General features: G+C 38.4%; 1 protein-coding gene across 4 annotated transcripts in view; it reads left to right on the top strand.

Moving 5' to 3' along the window:
• The window catches only part of ROCK1 (Rho associated coiled-coil containing protein kinase 1), an 81,287-nt gene extending 70,524 nt beyond the window's left edge, over positions 1–10,763 (top strand). For 3 of the 4 annotated variants that reach the window (XM_061360456.1, XM_061360457.1, XM_061360458.1), the window contains 6 exons: positions 1,954–2,024; positions 2,694–2,782; positions 4,125–4,203; positions 4,319–4,580; positions 5,387–5,594; positions 9,260–10,763. In XM_061360456.1, coding sequence (XP_061216440.1) covers positions 1,954–2,024; positions 2,694–2,782; positions 4,125–4,203; positions 4,319–4,580; positions 5,387–5,594; positions 9,260–9,263 — 713 coding nt within the window. In that variant the 3' untranslated portion in view covers positions 9,264–10,763. Of the gene's footprint in view, positions 1–1,366; positions 1,416–1,953; positions 2,025–2,693; positions 2,783–4,124; positions 4,204–4,318; positions 4,581–5,386; positions 5,595–9,259 lie in introns of those variants that run through there. The other variant, XR_009726539.1, reaches the window with a different exon arrangement.
• Positions 10,764–14,618: the final 3,855 nt, after the last annotated feature.

Below are 14,618 nucleotides of genomic sequence, written 5' to 3'. Positions count from 1 at the left end.
AGAAGTGAACTAAGAAAAACCCATGCTGACTCTATAAGCAACATAGTACCTGGTGCATCTTTTAAAGTTTGCCATTATTGGATCTTTCCAGATTTTCATATACCACAGTTTGGACATATGTGTACTTACTCCTTTCAAATCACCATCATCCATTCTGTCTGTATTCCTTTTGAACTGCAGTTGTCCATGCTATGTTCTTTATTAGAACTGCATAGCATTTTTTAATTAACAATTAATCAGTTCTTTATTAGCAGATGTTCTTTATTAGCAATTAATCAGTTCTTTTACAATGAAGCACTTGAGTTTTAGGATATTTCTAAAATTTCTAAAAATTGAAGAATCTTCTCTTGACGTAAAAGCTATTCAAAATATTCAAAATAAGGGTAAGCATCGTTTGTGATGCTGTGAAGGAAACAGGTTGCCTTTTCCAAAGCTACTGAATATCAAGAACTGGGGAAGGGCGTGGGGGGATAAAACTCCCACTCCCCACTGTTCTTGTGCAGATATGAGAGGCAGGGAAACAAATTTCCTTCATTTTTGTAAGAAATCTTCTTACTGGAATGAGTTCTGCTAAGATGCCTTTCTTCCAATAAGAATTTCAGTAATTCAGCAATCCCCAAAAAATTTGAAGTTACTTTCTGTGGAGAAATGTTAGGAAATGATTCTATGTTTTCTAAGCATAGTCCACTTCTAAATATTGTATCCTGTCAGGCTAATGCCTAATTTTAATGCCTTATACAAGGCCAGGCTGCTAGTCTCATTATTTTACAAAACAAATTGTATGGACAATATCTTAAATATGTATTTGGATGTTATTTTCAGAGCTTGCTTGGAGTTATCTCTGAAGAATAAAAGGAATCAATAGTTCCTTCTTACATACATATTTGTGGAAGATGTTTTGGGAGATTGTAACTTAATGTTTTTGAAATTTTCAGTGTTGCCAGTTCAGCTTATCGTACAGGTGCATCCACAGAATCACACATTTAAAACTGTACGAGGTTTTTTCTCAATTGTGAAATTTTATAATTACGGAGTGAAAAATTAATTACTGTGTTCTCACATTTACAAAAGTGTGAGACTCTTTACTGTGTAATTTCAGATTCATGGAATCACAACAGCTTTTTACTGCTATTACCTGGCTTCCTAATTTAAAAGAGCTCTCAAACCCCAGTATCAGTTAGCTGGAGAGTGTTTAAATACAGAGTTGCAGTAGGCAGAACCGTAGTTTTCTTTTGATGCTTCTTTGTATAATTGTTAAATTATTTCAGTAGTTTTATGGTAGGAAAATACGTTATTACATTATTCTTTGGAAAATTGTCCACCGACAATTTGAGTAAAACACTTGTCTCTTATTCTTTATATCTAGTTGATTCTTCCTGCACTCCTTATTTATTTATCTCCTATGCTTACCTTCTGTGAGTAACGGGACACCCGTGTAACTTTGCAACTTTGCTTGCTCTTGTGCATTCTCTTTTTTTTTTTTTTTTTTATCCCTTGGAAAATGTGGATCTGGTTTGTTTTAGCTGTTGCATCTTCCTGCTGAGTATTTTCATCTAGCCTCTCCAAATGTTAAATTGTGTTTATATTGAAAAATCTCTTAATCATCCTCCTTTTAAGCAGTAACACATTTTTGAAGTGAAGTCTTTGCAGCTTGGCTCTTTGCAAAGTATTTACATACAGTGTTAGCTTTTGGCATCAAGGAAAACAGCTTCACTTTATTTTGCAGCAACTGTATCATCATATGTTAGCTTGCGATGAAGCATGAAGTAAATGCTTATATCTTCATTTTATTTAGCTGTGCTTTTTATTCTGCTTTGCTGAATAGGTAATTGCCTATTACTGCATGTAGTACATCTTCTTTTCTAGTAATAGCTTGCTTTTGTGCTGTTCTGCTTTGTTATCATAATTATATAACATTATTTAATATGATTTTTTTTTTTTTAATCAAAACAGAATCAAGACTTGAAGGCTGGCTTTCAATACCAAACAAAGGAAATATAAAGCGGCATGGCTGGAAGAAACAGGTACAAGTGGAGGGGGTATTTTATTCCTCAACTCCCTTGAAAAGTTTTGTAGACATACAGTGAATGGTTTTACAGCTCACATTTAAGAAACAAAGCAATTAGAGTAATTCAGTGTGTCTGCATTACTGAAGAAAAAAGAAAGCCAACAAGAAAATTCAAGTTCAGTGTGAAATCTGTAGTAGTAACACTGTGTAAATTTACAACAGGTGAGTGAGGAAATGCTTTCCTGTGGTCATCTTGGAACCATTACAAATCCCATTTGTCCTTTGAGTCAGCTTCTTTATAATTGTGTTACTGAAAATAAGCTATTTGTTCAACTTGGCAGCAGAGAGTAGAGAATTCTACAGTCTTGAACTCACTGGGAAATGCTTAGGTTAGAGGCATTGGATCTCAACTGGCATATTGCATACAAACTTTCTGAGCATCTTGCTTTGTTTTTCCTGTCAAATGAGCAAATGTTTGTAATTCTGTGCGATTGTGAGAAGCTCTGGAAGGATGTCTGCGTACTTTAGGTTGAAGACAGCATCCTTGGGCTTTTTGGGGTTGGGGGGTGGACGCTGCAGGCATAGTCAGCATTTGGGAATTCTCTTGGAAGTAGGGCCTGCAGTCCATTCCTGTTCTAAAACTCACAGTGCGATTTTAACTTGGTTTTATCCTTTATTTCCCTAGTATGTTGTGGTGAGCAGTAAAAAGATACTGTTCTACAATGATGAAAAGGACAAGGACCAGTCTAATCCATCCATGGTACTAGATATAGAGTAAGTAAAGTTACTGTTAATTTTGGATACAAATTGGCAAAAGTGCATTGTATGTGAGGTAACTCATAACAAATCTAGAAGCTTGGAATCAAAATTCCATAAATAATTTGTAATTTCCCATACTATTTGGAAAACACCTGTTTAACTGTATTTTAGGTGCTGTTAACAGAAGATACTACTTTTTTTTTTTGCCTGCTGTTGCTAAAAGTTAGAAAAAAGTTAAATGTACAATAGTGTGGCACTCTTTGTAGTCACTGGTCTGAATTTACAGAGAGGAAAACCTTGTTATGACAGAGGAGAATCAGAAACAGTGAGGGACCTATCTCTTGTTATGATTCAGTGTAAGGACAGGTGTTTCCAGTTGCTTCATCTGATTTCAGGTCTCATCCCCTTGCCTCAATACCTTTTTCTTGCTGTCTGAGAAAGGCTCAATGTTGATCAAGCCCAAAGCATTTCTAGCTTGTCCAGATGGTTTCAGTCTAGAATGACAAAATAAATGAATTGTGATCCCTTTACATTGGTTATACATGAGGAGAACTGTGTCAGTTATCAGTGAAGTCCATTGCTGATACATGACTCCGATGTTTGAACAGCTGATTGACTTTATGGGACCTTATAGAGTAGTAATTGAAAAAAGGTTTTGAACTTCATGCATAGGTCTGTTGGTGACTAACAAATACAGTGGTCTGGAAAGAATCTCAAACTCAGGAAGTGCTTAAGCTCCCAATTGCTCGTAACCAGGAAAAGTTATTTTCTCTTTGAGCTGTTTCTTGCTCTCTTTTCATAAATATCTGTTATGGCAACTGTTGAAAACAGGATGTTGGGATAGATGGAGTTAGTCTTGACCCAGTATAAAATGATGTTTGTTCCAAATTTTATAACATTTTCAACAGCTGGTGCCCCAGATTGCCTTTTTGTGGTGCTCTGGCATTGATTACTTATTAACTGATAACACGATTCAGTAAAAACAAATAAATTACTGAGTAGTACTAGACTTCATATGGTTATCGCACAGGGTTATCAGTAAGCTCTTCTAGCAATAATCGGACTTCCCAGTGTTCTGAGGAAGAATTTGAAAGTCTTTTTCACACGTAAATTTACCATGATGGATCTTGAACCCATTGTAAGATAACCCTCTTTCCCTGCTACGAAATATTTTGGTCTTCCTTGGGAAGACAAGATCTATATCGTTTATGAATTAGTTTAAAATCACATTACAGCTTGAGGTCTGTCATAATGCTTACATAAACAAGGTCTATAAGAACTAAAAATCACTTTGATAACTGTTTTAAAAGCACAGCTAGCCTTTCAGCATTTTCTGAATCATATTTCTTTAATCTAGTAAGCTGTTCCATGTCCGGCCTGTAACTCAAGGAGATGTGTATAGAGCTGAAACGGAAGAAATTCCTAAAATATTCCAGGTAAAAAGAAGAGTACTCTCATTTCTATTTACCCCTCTTGAAGAAGTGGCAGCTTCTTTGAAGTGTATAAAAATACATGGAGCTTCAACAGTAACACAGCAGTCTTCTCTTTCAGATTCTCTATGCTAATGAGGGGGAATGCAGGAAGGAGCTGGAGGTAGAACCAGTACAGCCGGCAGAGAAGACAAATTTTCTGAACCACAAAGGCCATGAATTTATTCCAACGTTATACCACTTCCCAGCCAACTGTGAGGCCTGTGCCAAACCCCTTTGGCATGTCTTTAAACCCCCTGCTGCCCTAGAATGTCGAAGATGCCACGTAAAGTGCCACAGAGACCACTTGGATAAAAAAGAGGAATTAATTGCACCATGCAAAGGTATGAGTAAGGTATATAGTAATACAAGGTATATTTACATACTCATGGGTTTTTGAGTTCTCTATTCTCTGCATAGTTTACTAAACCTACTAAACTATTGGAGGCAGATAAAAACAGTTGAGTTTAAATCTTTTCTACTCCTTAGTTGTATAATTTTAGATGTGAAAGGTGCTATTAAAATACAGGTGTTAACAGTGCATATGAGCAGGCACCTGTGGGAAGCCTCTGTTGGGAGGCCATTGGTGGTGTGAGTGATGTGGCTCTGCTGAGGGCCTTGAGAGCATAAGGGTTTCCAGACATTTGTGCCCAAGTATGGGGCACCTCCTTGGTCCCCAGACCATTCTCTCTGTACTTACACATGGCCCACATAAGGGACAATGCAGTGGCCACATCACCAAGCTGTGTTAACCCCTTGAAGAGTAGTACTTCAGGCACTTCACAGATTGAAGTAAAGGTTTCCTCTCTCTGAAGTGGAGCCTTTAAGTTTCTACTCTGGAACTCGCCCTAAGGCACCCACACAACTTTACAGTGTATTAAGACTACAATTAGTGTAAGTTTGCTCATTTCTTGAATATCAGTGTTAGACTCAAGAATATTAATGCAGAGTGACAAATATTGAAGGAAACTATATACATAATTTCCCCTGCTGTTTGCTGAAAACAAAGTAGAAATGGATAAACAAATCCAAAAGAAGTATGTATAAAGGTGCTGTTGTTCTTTCTAGTGGCACACGTGGCAGGTCATAATTCTTATTTTGATAATGAGTCCTAGTTTTGATGGAATTGTCTTCCTTCTTTTACGTACAGTGAGTTATGATGTAACTTCAGCAAGAGACTTGCTGTTACTGGCATCCTGTCAAGATGAACAGAAGAAGTGGGTGACTCATTTAGTAAAGAAGATCCCTAAGACACCACCATCTACTTTTGTTCGTGCTTCTCCTAGAACTATGTCTACAAGATCCTCAGCAAATCAGTCATTCCGAAAAGTTGTTAAAAATACTTCTGGAAAAAATAGGTGAGAAACTACAAAAGCTGCTAAAAGTATGTCTGTCAATCCTATTTAATGTGAAGTTGTGAAATAATTCCAGGGTTATGACTGTTGAACTGCTGATCTAAATCTCTGCTCAAATCTTCATAGATGGTGGTAACTGTATCAGTTCTTTGATTCTGGAAAGGTACCGTAGATTTCTTTGATTCTGGAAAGGTGCCTGGCCTGCGAATGCATGTGAAGGAGCGGGTTGCATTGTTTTCTGTTTAAAGGCGAGGCTTGGTAGATGTATGAGCAATGATCTATGTAGTCATTTATGGATTGACTCATAGAACCTTGTATATGCTGGAAAGCTGCGGATGGGGTTGAAATGAGAAACTTACAGATTCTCAGTCTGTTGTTACACCATTTATTTTGGTGTGAGGCAGCTTAATTCCATTCTTTCTCCCTGCTTAGTCACTCCCTGCTTTCTCCCATCCCAGCAGTTGTTTTTGTAAGCTATTTGTGACTCTGTGCATTAACCAGGGCAAAATTTAAAATACAACTTTCAGTGCTAGGTTAGTGGAAGCTGAATTTTAGTGTGCATTAGCTTCCTCGTACAGTATGTGTGTTCCTCTCCCCCAAAATAAACAACTGCATCAACAGTACAAAGTGGACACTTCATGTTTCAGAAGGGAAAGAGTCTTCGTAGATTGGTAGAGCTACCAAAATAAGTATCTGGCAAACATTCCTTGCATCAAGTGCAATGAAAGCAAGCATTTGCATGTAAAGATGAACTGGGTGTATCATGAAGCATCCTCCTGCAGAGGAGAGTAGGAAAAAAAAAATCTGAAAGATACAAAGGTTGCTGATTTTTTTGTCCCCATAATTAATACTGAAATGTAAGTTACCGTAGTTTTGAGGTACTAACATGCTGAGTGAAGGCCCTCAAGATAATCTCATCCAGGAAGATTAATTTAGGCCTCAAATACAAAGCTGACAATATAAAAAAACAGTGATGATGTGGGCAGTATTGTGCTAGAAGTAATAACCAGTGCACCAGCACGAGGAGAAGGACATAAAAAGAAATCTGTGACCAGCAGCTAAGAACATGTAGCTGTGCTGGAGTATTTTGGAGGAGAAGCCATGTTCACAAACCCAGAACAAAGTCTCAGTTTGCCAGTTATAGTTCAAATAGTAGGAACATAACTGAATCGTGATTTGACATTTTTTTGACACTGGCAAAGCCGAAGTTGTGAAATGCAGAAGCACTTGATCTGTGGGGAGATTTCCTGGGAAGAGGGAAGTTTTTCTTTACAGTGTTCACTGTAAAAGCAGTTGAAAACAGGGGTGAGTGGGTTGGAAAAGCACAGTGATAAACTGGGGTTAAGAAGAATGACTGTAAAATCAGAGTTTACTTACTAAATAGTAGCATCTTTAGTATGTACCAAATAAAGATAAATTGGTAATTGCTGATTTCAGGGGGTTCAGTCATATTTGTTATGTATTTATCTGATGTGTACTTGTACAACAGAGTCTTATTAAATTGTCTTGTCTACAAGGCGCTCATTTCTCCCGACTTCCAAAAGCTTAGCAGTGTTTCCAAACTTACTTTTCTTTCAGTCCTCAATTTTCCAAAGTGTACTGAAAAATATTAGACTCCTTCATAGGCTTTAGCCAGATATTTTGGATATAAATGACACTTGCAGATTTTAAAATCTGCCTCATTAATAGCTGTTGTTTAACATCATCTTTATTTGCAAGAGGACTGTTGAAGTACTCCTGTTCTATGATTGAGAAAAACACTGTTGTTTTATGTATCATACAATACATTTATTTCAACAATACTCAGGATTATAGAAACCAGTTATTAAAGGCAGACCTTTTAAACAGGCAGATAAAGATAACAGAAGTACTTACGACTGATTAAAGAGCTGTGTTACTGATTAGTAAGATTTTTCAGTGAGTCTTCAACCATCTAAGACTGAAAGCAGCAGCATGTTACGATGGTACTTTAAGGATTAGGTGGAATGGTTTTGATACTGAATCACTGTCCCATTGTCAATTCTGGGAAAGAAACAGGACTGATAATGTAGAATTCATTAAAATATGAAGTTATTGAAATGTGACACTTAAATAATGCTTGTCAACATGACAGAAAAAACTTCAAATTAACTGAAAATCATTTGATGAGGCAACATTCTTGGACAGTAAAACCCAACAAAACAACCCAACACCCTCAAACCAAACAACCAGCCAGTGGGGTTGGAAACAATTCTTTTACTACACCATTTACATGCATCTTGAAGCTACATTAATGGGAATAATCTGAAGCAACACTTGGAAGATGTGGTCATGATTGTACATTTTAGAGTTCATCCTCTGTTACTGAGTACACAGGACTCTTCCCTCCTCCTGGCCAAACCTTACCTATATAGAGTTCACTTTGTAACAATTGTGCATACCTCTATTTCACATTTAGATACTTAGAATTGCAGCCACTGATCCTTGGTCAGTGCTTGAAATTCTCTCTTTTTTTGGACCCTTCCATGAAGGTCCATAATTCAGTTTCCTGACTGTCTGAAAAAAAGTAAACTTACTTTTCTAAGCTAGTGATTGAATCAGCCTGCTAAGAAGTGCAGTGATTGCTAGAACAGAGGACAGGTTAAGTAGGAGGATGCTCCCCTGGGTTAGGAAGTTGACAGCGTGTAGAACAGTGGGCCCTTTTCCTTTCAGGAGAAGGCTTCTCTGAACTCAGTGCACTGCACCCTGCAGATGTGGGAGTAAGAGTAGCAGTGATGATTTTTATGGGCTATACATGTTTAGCTTTTACTAAGTACCTGAAAATTGTTCTTTTGTCAAACAGTATAGCAGAACTTGATCTTGGTGATGGAGGCATACCATGTAAGCAGGCATTAACTGTTTTGTTGAATGGATACAGACTTTGACACATGCTTTGAGACATTTTAGCATACTTCATTTTGGGTCTGATCCACCTTTCTTTGCAGTCAGTAGGCGGCATTTCATTGACTTCATGGAGAGGTGTATTAGGCCATTAAAAGGACCCTCACATAAAAGTTCATCTTAAGTTCTATTTCCCGTTTTAATAACTTATTGCTAAGAAATATGAATCAGAACTTCATGATGAACTTGCTAGCATTTGCATTACTGCTTCTAGACCTGAAATTACACTTTGTAGTTTACAGTGTGCTAATTTATACCATCATACCAGCACAGTTGGCACATTTTGTTTTCATATATTTGGACTTTGGCACCTGATCGAGTTAATGCATGCTTAAAAAAAAAAACAGATCTGAACAAGCAAAACTCCTGTGCATCATATGAGCCTGGCAACTGCATGTGTGTGTGCTTTTAGCCCTGTAGAGCCTTTTCTTGTCCTGCAAGTGGAAGAGGGTCACCTTGCATTTGCCATGAATACACTCATGATTGTTTAGCTGAATTGTTCACTTGTAAAGCTGCAGTAATATTGTCATCTGTCTGACCTCTGTGTTTATTTCATATTGATCGAAACAAAGAACAGTTTGTGGAAGATTGTGTAGGTATGATCTTAGCATTATGCCATGTCAATTGAAAGAGTACTTTGTTAATGTAAAATATTTCCTTTACTGGAGCTCTTGGCAAACATGCACTGGTGCTATGAAGCTAATTTTTTGCTACTTGTAATTAATTGTCTCTTTTCTTCTTTATTCCAGCTAACCACATGTACAGTGCTTATTGGGAAATCATGGGATGCAGTCTGAGAAACAGGGCTTTTTTTAACCACACAGAGCAGTGCAGACGGGCTGTTGTTCCTTTCAACATAACTATCACAGGCTTCAGGGTTAAGATTGCTATTATTGTCTCCTCCTTGCTTTGGCACAAAAGCACGCTGAGGGTGTTTAATTGCGGGTTTGCCTAAAGGTAGATTAGATTAATTATTACTATGTAATGCAAGTTAAAGCAAATAAAGCTTAGCTAGGTATATAAAAAAGGTGCTGCCTTTTTGGATTTTTTTTAAAAAAGCCTGTCAATCATGATGAATGCAGCCAACTTTCTTCGCATCAGTGAAAGAAAAGGACTATTCACCCTGTGAAGGGGCTATTTATGTCAAGATGAGCATACAAAATGGGAGTAGAGGAGAAAGGTATCTCAGTGAGAAGGACTGCAATTGCTTTCAAGACTCAAAGTTGTGCTCTTGAAGACTGCAGAACTAGCTTAAAAATGAAGCCTTATCACTTGAACTTCAGTGCCTTCACTGCAGAGTTCTTAACAGCCTTATTGCTAACCACCTACTATGGAATGGATCAAAGTGTTAAATATTTTGCATTATGCTTTACAAAATACTGATTTCAGCAGGTTTGTAAAGGGGGGAAAACAAGTAATTGCCTTTAATCTATGCATTTTTGCCAAGCCATACTGAATTATTGGTCTATTAGAGGCATTAGAAACTAACAGTAAAAAGAACCTACCGAGTTTGGAAGCATATTTTGGGGTACATCATTTCTGTAACTGTGTAATGTATTGCCTTACAATTTTAAGTGATAACGTACATTAAGTTAACAAACATTATGAAATATATGCACTGTTTGAACTGTAAATTATTTCTAGAACACTTCTACTGGGTTTTACATTGTCCTTTTAGTGCCTTGAGATAATTGTATTATTGCCATGTCAATAAATGTAGAAATCTAAAACTAAACAAAGGAAAGGTCTAAAAAACTATTGCATATCCATGGTTTTTACTGAATTTTAATTGGTTTAAGTATTGTAGATGCATTTTCTAAATTAAGTACAATCTTTGAATGAAAATTCCTCTTACAAAGAAAGACTGATTTGGGTTTAAGCCAAGACATGTGTAGGCAATGCAGGGAAAAATAACAGGAAAGCATGTAACACAAAACGCTCTGGGTAATTCAGGAATTTCAGTGAATGCTGTCAGACTCTTGCTTTGTAGCAGGAATACATTCATGGTATGGGCAGTATGGTTTTATTTTATTTTATTTCTTAACCAAATACCTCCTCAATAATTTATAATGGCTTTGCAGTTGTGTATTAAATAAGAAGCACTGGAAAACTGATTCGTCCTTAGGACGATTTGCATGTTTCAAGTGGTATTGAAAGCCGCACTGATGGATATGTAATAATAAACATATCTGTTATTAATATGGTAATGACTCTGTGCTCATTTAATGAGAAATAAAGTAATTTATGGAAACACCCTTTTGAAAACGACTGGCATGGTGTTTTCTCCTGACTGCAGCTTGTACGTCTTTCGAAGCATCTGGATGTTACAACAGCTTCCTAGTTCAAGGTGTGTTTGCAGCGTAACACCTAGGGGCCCCTGAAACATTTTTTTTACTGTTCTGCATGAGTAAGTAAATGCTATATTAAGTAAGTTTTTTCATTCCCTTATTCTCATGGCCTGCTGTAGCAGCCTAGATTGTATTTATTATTCAGCCGCCACCCTGAGCTTGCCTTGTGATTGCTTCACTTTCCATGCTGTAGGTTTGGAGCTTCAGAAATCCTGCTTATCTGGGGGAGGGAACCCTGATCAAAAGACAGAAAAAATTGTGGGGTGGGTTTTGTTGGTGGAGACTTGCGGGGAGGTTTGGCTTTGGCTTTTTTTTTTTTTCTTTGGAAGAGCCTGTGCATCCCATGAAGCCACCTGTCCATAAATCAACCTGGGTAATCCACCAAGGCCTGTAGAACAATGGAACAGTAAGGACAAATTACATGCAAGCGACTATGTCCTTTGAAGGTTACAGTACAGATAAATAGAAGCAGGTGATGTGATTTCAGAATGTTCCTCTGTGTTGAGCTTGCTCTATCAGAAATGGCAGCAGTTTCAAAGCTGTAGCTGGAGCACACTAAAGGCTAACTTCCAGATCGCAGGTCATGCTGACTGTTAGCTTGCCAAGCAATACAAGGGATAGTTATAATCTGCTTTAATCTCCTATCACATAGCCAGAGGGAAAATAACATAGTAAGATGATTATAAAACTATATTACTTAAATACATACATCACTGTAGGAAATTTAGAGCAGTAGAAAAGGCCTATAGTCAGGTCATTCTCTAGATGCAGCCTAAATTTTGAATTGTTTTTCTGCTTTCCTGTTTGGGTAACTGGCTACCTCTACAGGCTCACATGCTCTTGCTTGAATAATTTCTTAAGCAAAAAAAAATAAAGTCCTATCTTATAGTTCCATATTTTATAAATCTCAAAAATAGCATAAAACCTTATGAATAGATTATGACTAGTGGGAAGAGAGAAGGATTTTGGAAAAAATGGGTTTGCTGTGCAGATTGGCACACACTGGCATTTCCATAGCTTTTTAGTGCTGCTGAAATTCTGCAATTCTTTTTAAATGCTGATTTTGCTTGGGAAAAAAGACATAATGAAGTGTAAAATTACATTGACTTGCATGCCTGGGATAACTTACAACTAAACTGCTGTAATAATAAAGTCTAGACATGCAAATTACAGTTTGTGTGTTCGGGTAGGCTGATGTTGGCACTTGTTTACTATAAGCAAGGTGCCTATCTACAGGAATAACTACACTTTGAATAACACATTCAGCCAAAAGTTTCTCCCATTAGGAAAAGTAATGTGTTTGTGCATTAGATATTTCAGGGAAATACCTGACTTCCTGAATTAACTGTGTAAACGGATATTTTGGGGGGGCGGAGTAAAGCATCAGCTTTACCATTCAGAAAAAAAATCATCAGTATGCTGTTAAGTTCATTGCAGCTCCACTTTTCCTGGCTCTTGCCTTCATATTTTGCTTAGCTTTTACCCTTGTCAGTAACAATTCTTCTCACAGGAACATTCTGCCTACTCTCACCTAATACAGTGCCAGAAGTTTATCAAGAGACGTCAACGTATCAGCTATGAAAAGCTAAGTATAAATCAGCCTGGCTTCAGTCATGCTGGTGAAGCTGGCTGAGAAATTCAGGAAGGCAGATTCTTACGTGATCATTTTTTGGTGACTTGCCTCCACCTTTTTTCCTTTTTCGATTCCTGTATTAGGTTAAAAGTTCATTAATGGTAGTAGAATACCCAAATCTGTTCTCTTTCATTCCCTCTTCAAGCCTCCCTATTCCTGCTGAAGGAAACAGGAAAAGATAAGAGTAGTTAGCTGTAGCAAAACAGCCTTGGTAATGAGAAAAGGATGTAGCCTCTCCCACAAGTGGGATTCAGCAGCAGCCACCAATGCTGGACCCAGAAGCAAGTCAGGGCTCATGCAGTGAGGGGGAGGAACAGCAGATGCTGAGCTTCCCTCAGTACTGGTGAACTGTACTGGGAATTCTTTATATACTAGTTACAAACAAAGAAACAGAGGGGGATTTGGTTTGGAACCGTTTCCCCTGAGAAGCTGTGGCTGCCCCATCCCTGGAAGTGTTCAAGGCCAGGCTGGGACAGGGCAACCCAGTCTGATGGAAGGTGTCCCTGCTTATGGTAGGGGAGTTGGCACTAGATGATCTTTAAGGTCCCTTTCAACCCTAACCATTCTATTTTTCTTTCCATGAGCTGTACAGTCACAGTAACCCAGAATGCAAAAAGTTTGAAACCTGCTGAAATTGGACAAGTAACACCGAAAGGGGGGATACTGTACTGTATATGTGACTTTTAAACAGCTGGATTGCTGTTTTTCTTTACCCTGCCATTACATTTTCTGTATCATCTATTATTAGAAGTCACACCCTATTGAGACTGTATTTCTTTCGTACTTGCTGTGAGATAGGGATCACAGTAGTGGCTTCCAGGCTTGGAGCAGCATACTGTGCCGTAGCTCAGGGCCCAAAGCTGGCACTTGGGACAGTTGCAATCTCCATTCAGGCCTCGCTTCACCCTGTGTGGTGCTGGGAAGATCATGCACACCAGAGTTGTGTTCAAGCATCTTGTTTCTGTTTCTTGTTTGCCAGGTGCTCATTTGGAGACAGTGAAGGTTTGCAGTGTAGGGTAGTGGAATGCTTACCGTAAAAAAGAACTTTTCTTTAAACATGTAAAGCACCACAGTGTATCAGATACTGAAAAATCATACCTAAAGCACTTGAAAGAGTTTAATATGCATGGCAATTATCTGTAAGACAGGAATTGATGATGTGACTTGATCCTGCCTGTTGTGAATACACACACATAAAAAGGTTTAGAGCCTAAAGCTGCACAGAAAGGTTCCCAAGAACACTGTCTTTCCTGTAGAAAATAAGATGCATTTTAATAAATGCATATATGTGCCAATAGATTTATGTGTCAATATACTGGATGACACAGCTTCCCCTTTAAAGGAACTAGACATGTAAATGGAGTATTTTAGCTCTGATTATTTAAAAAGAAGACTACCACCTTCGTTCTGTCACAGGCATCACAGAGGTGCCTAGAGCATGCTTTGCAACAGGCCTGCCTTGCTTCCCCGCACCTTTCATGGAATGGCAGCTCCTGCTGTACCGTCTGAGGGTATGCCTACTACTTGTGCTCCCCACAACTGAGCCATGAGAGATTTCCTATAGTAAAAGCTCCTCTATAAACAGCTCTGGACTCGCTGTGACCCATCTTCCAGCATTAATAAATCCTGCCAGGGCTACTAGCCTGCATGCAGTGTTGTGGTATGGACACAGCCCCAGTCTTTGGATCCAAGATGGTTTGCTTCCAGCCAGCCTGGGATGAGAAGCAGCTGTGCTCAGATGGCCCTGCGTAAGGCCACAGAGACCCAGGCAGGGCAGGCAGCTTGGCTGTCCCCATGGCCCTGCAACCCAGCCTGGGGCTCTTCTTCACTAATCAAAAAAGACACAATTAATGTTCAAGGCTTCCTCACAATTCTATTGTTAAGGTAATCTGTACATCATATTTTTAGATTGGATATAAGGAAGATGTTCTTTACTGTTAGGATGATGAGGCACTGGAATGGGTTGCCCAAGGAAGTTGTGAATGCTCCATTCCTCGTGGTGTTCAAGGCCAGGTTGGATAGAGTTTTGGGTGACTTGGTTTAGTGTGAGGTGTCCCTGCCCATGGCAGGAGGGTTGGAACTTGATGATCTTAAGGTCCTTTCCAGCCCTAACTATTCTATGAGTCT

This window comes from Neopsephotus bourkii, unplaced genomic scaffold, assembly GCF_033783945.1.
Source record: "Neopsephotus bourkii isolate Nb327-2 ecotype Australia unplaced genomic scaffold, CSIRO-AGI_Nbou_v1 NB_1027, whole genome shotgun sequence".
In the NCBI taxonomy this organism is placed as follows: Eukaryota; Metazoa; Chordata; class Aves; order Psittaciformes; family Psittacidae; genus Neopsephotus; species Neopsephotus bourkii.
The sequence above is the reverse complement of the archived record's forward strand: the minus strand, read 5'-3'. Positions and strand labels throughout refer to the sequence as shown.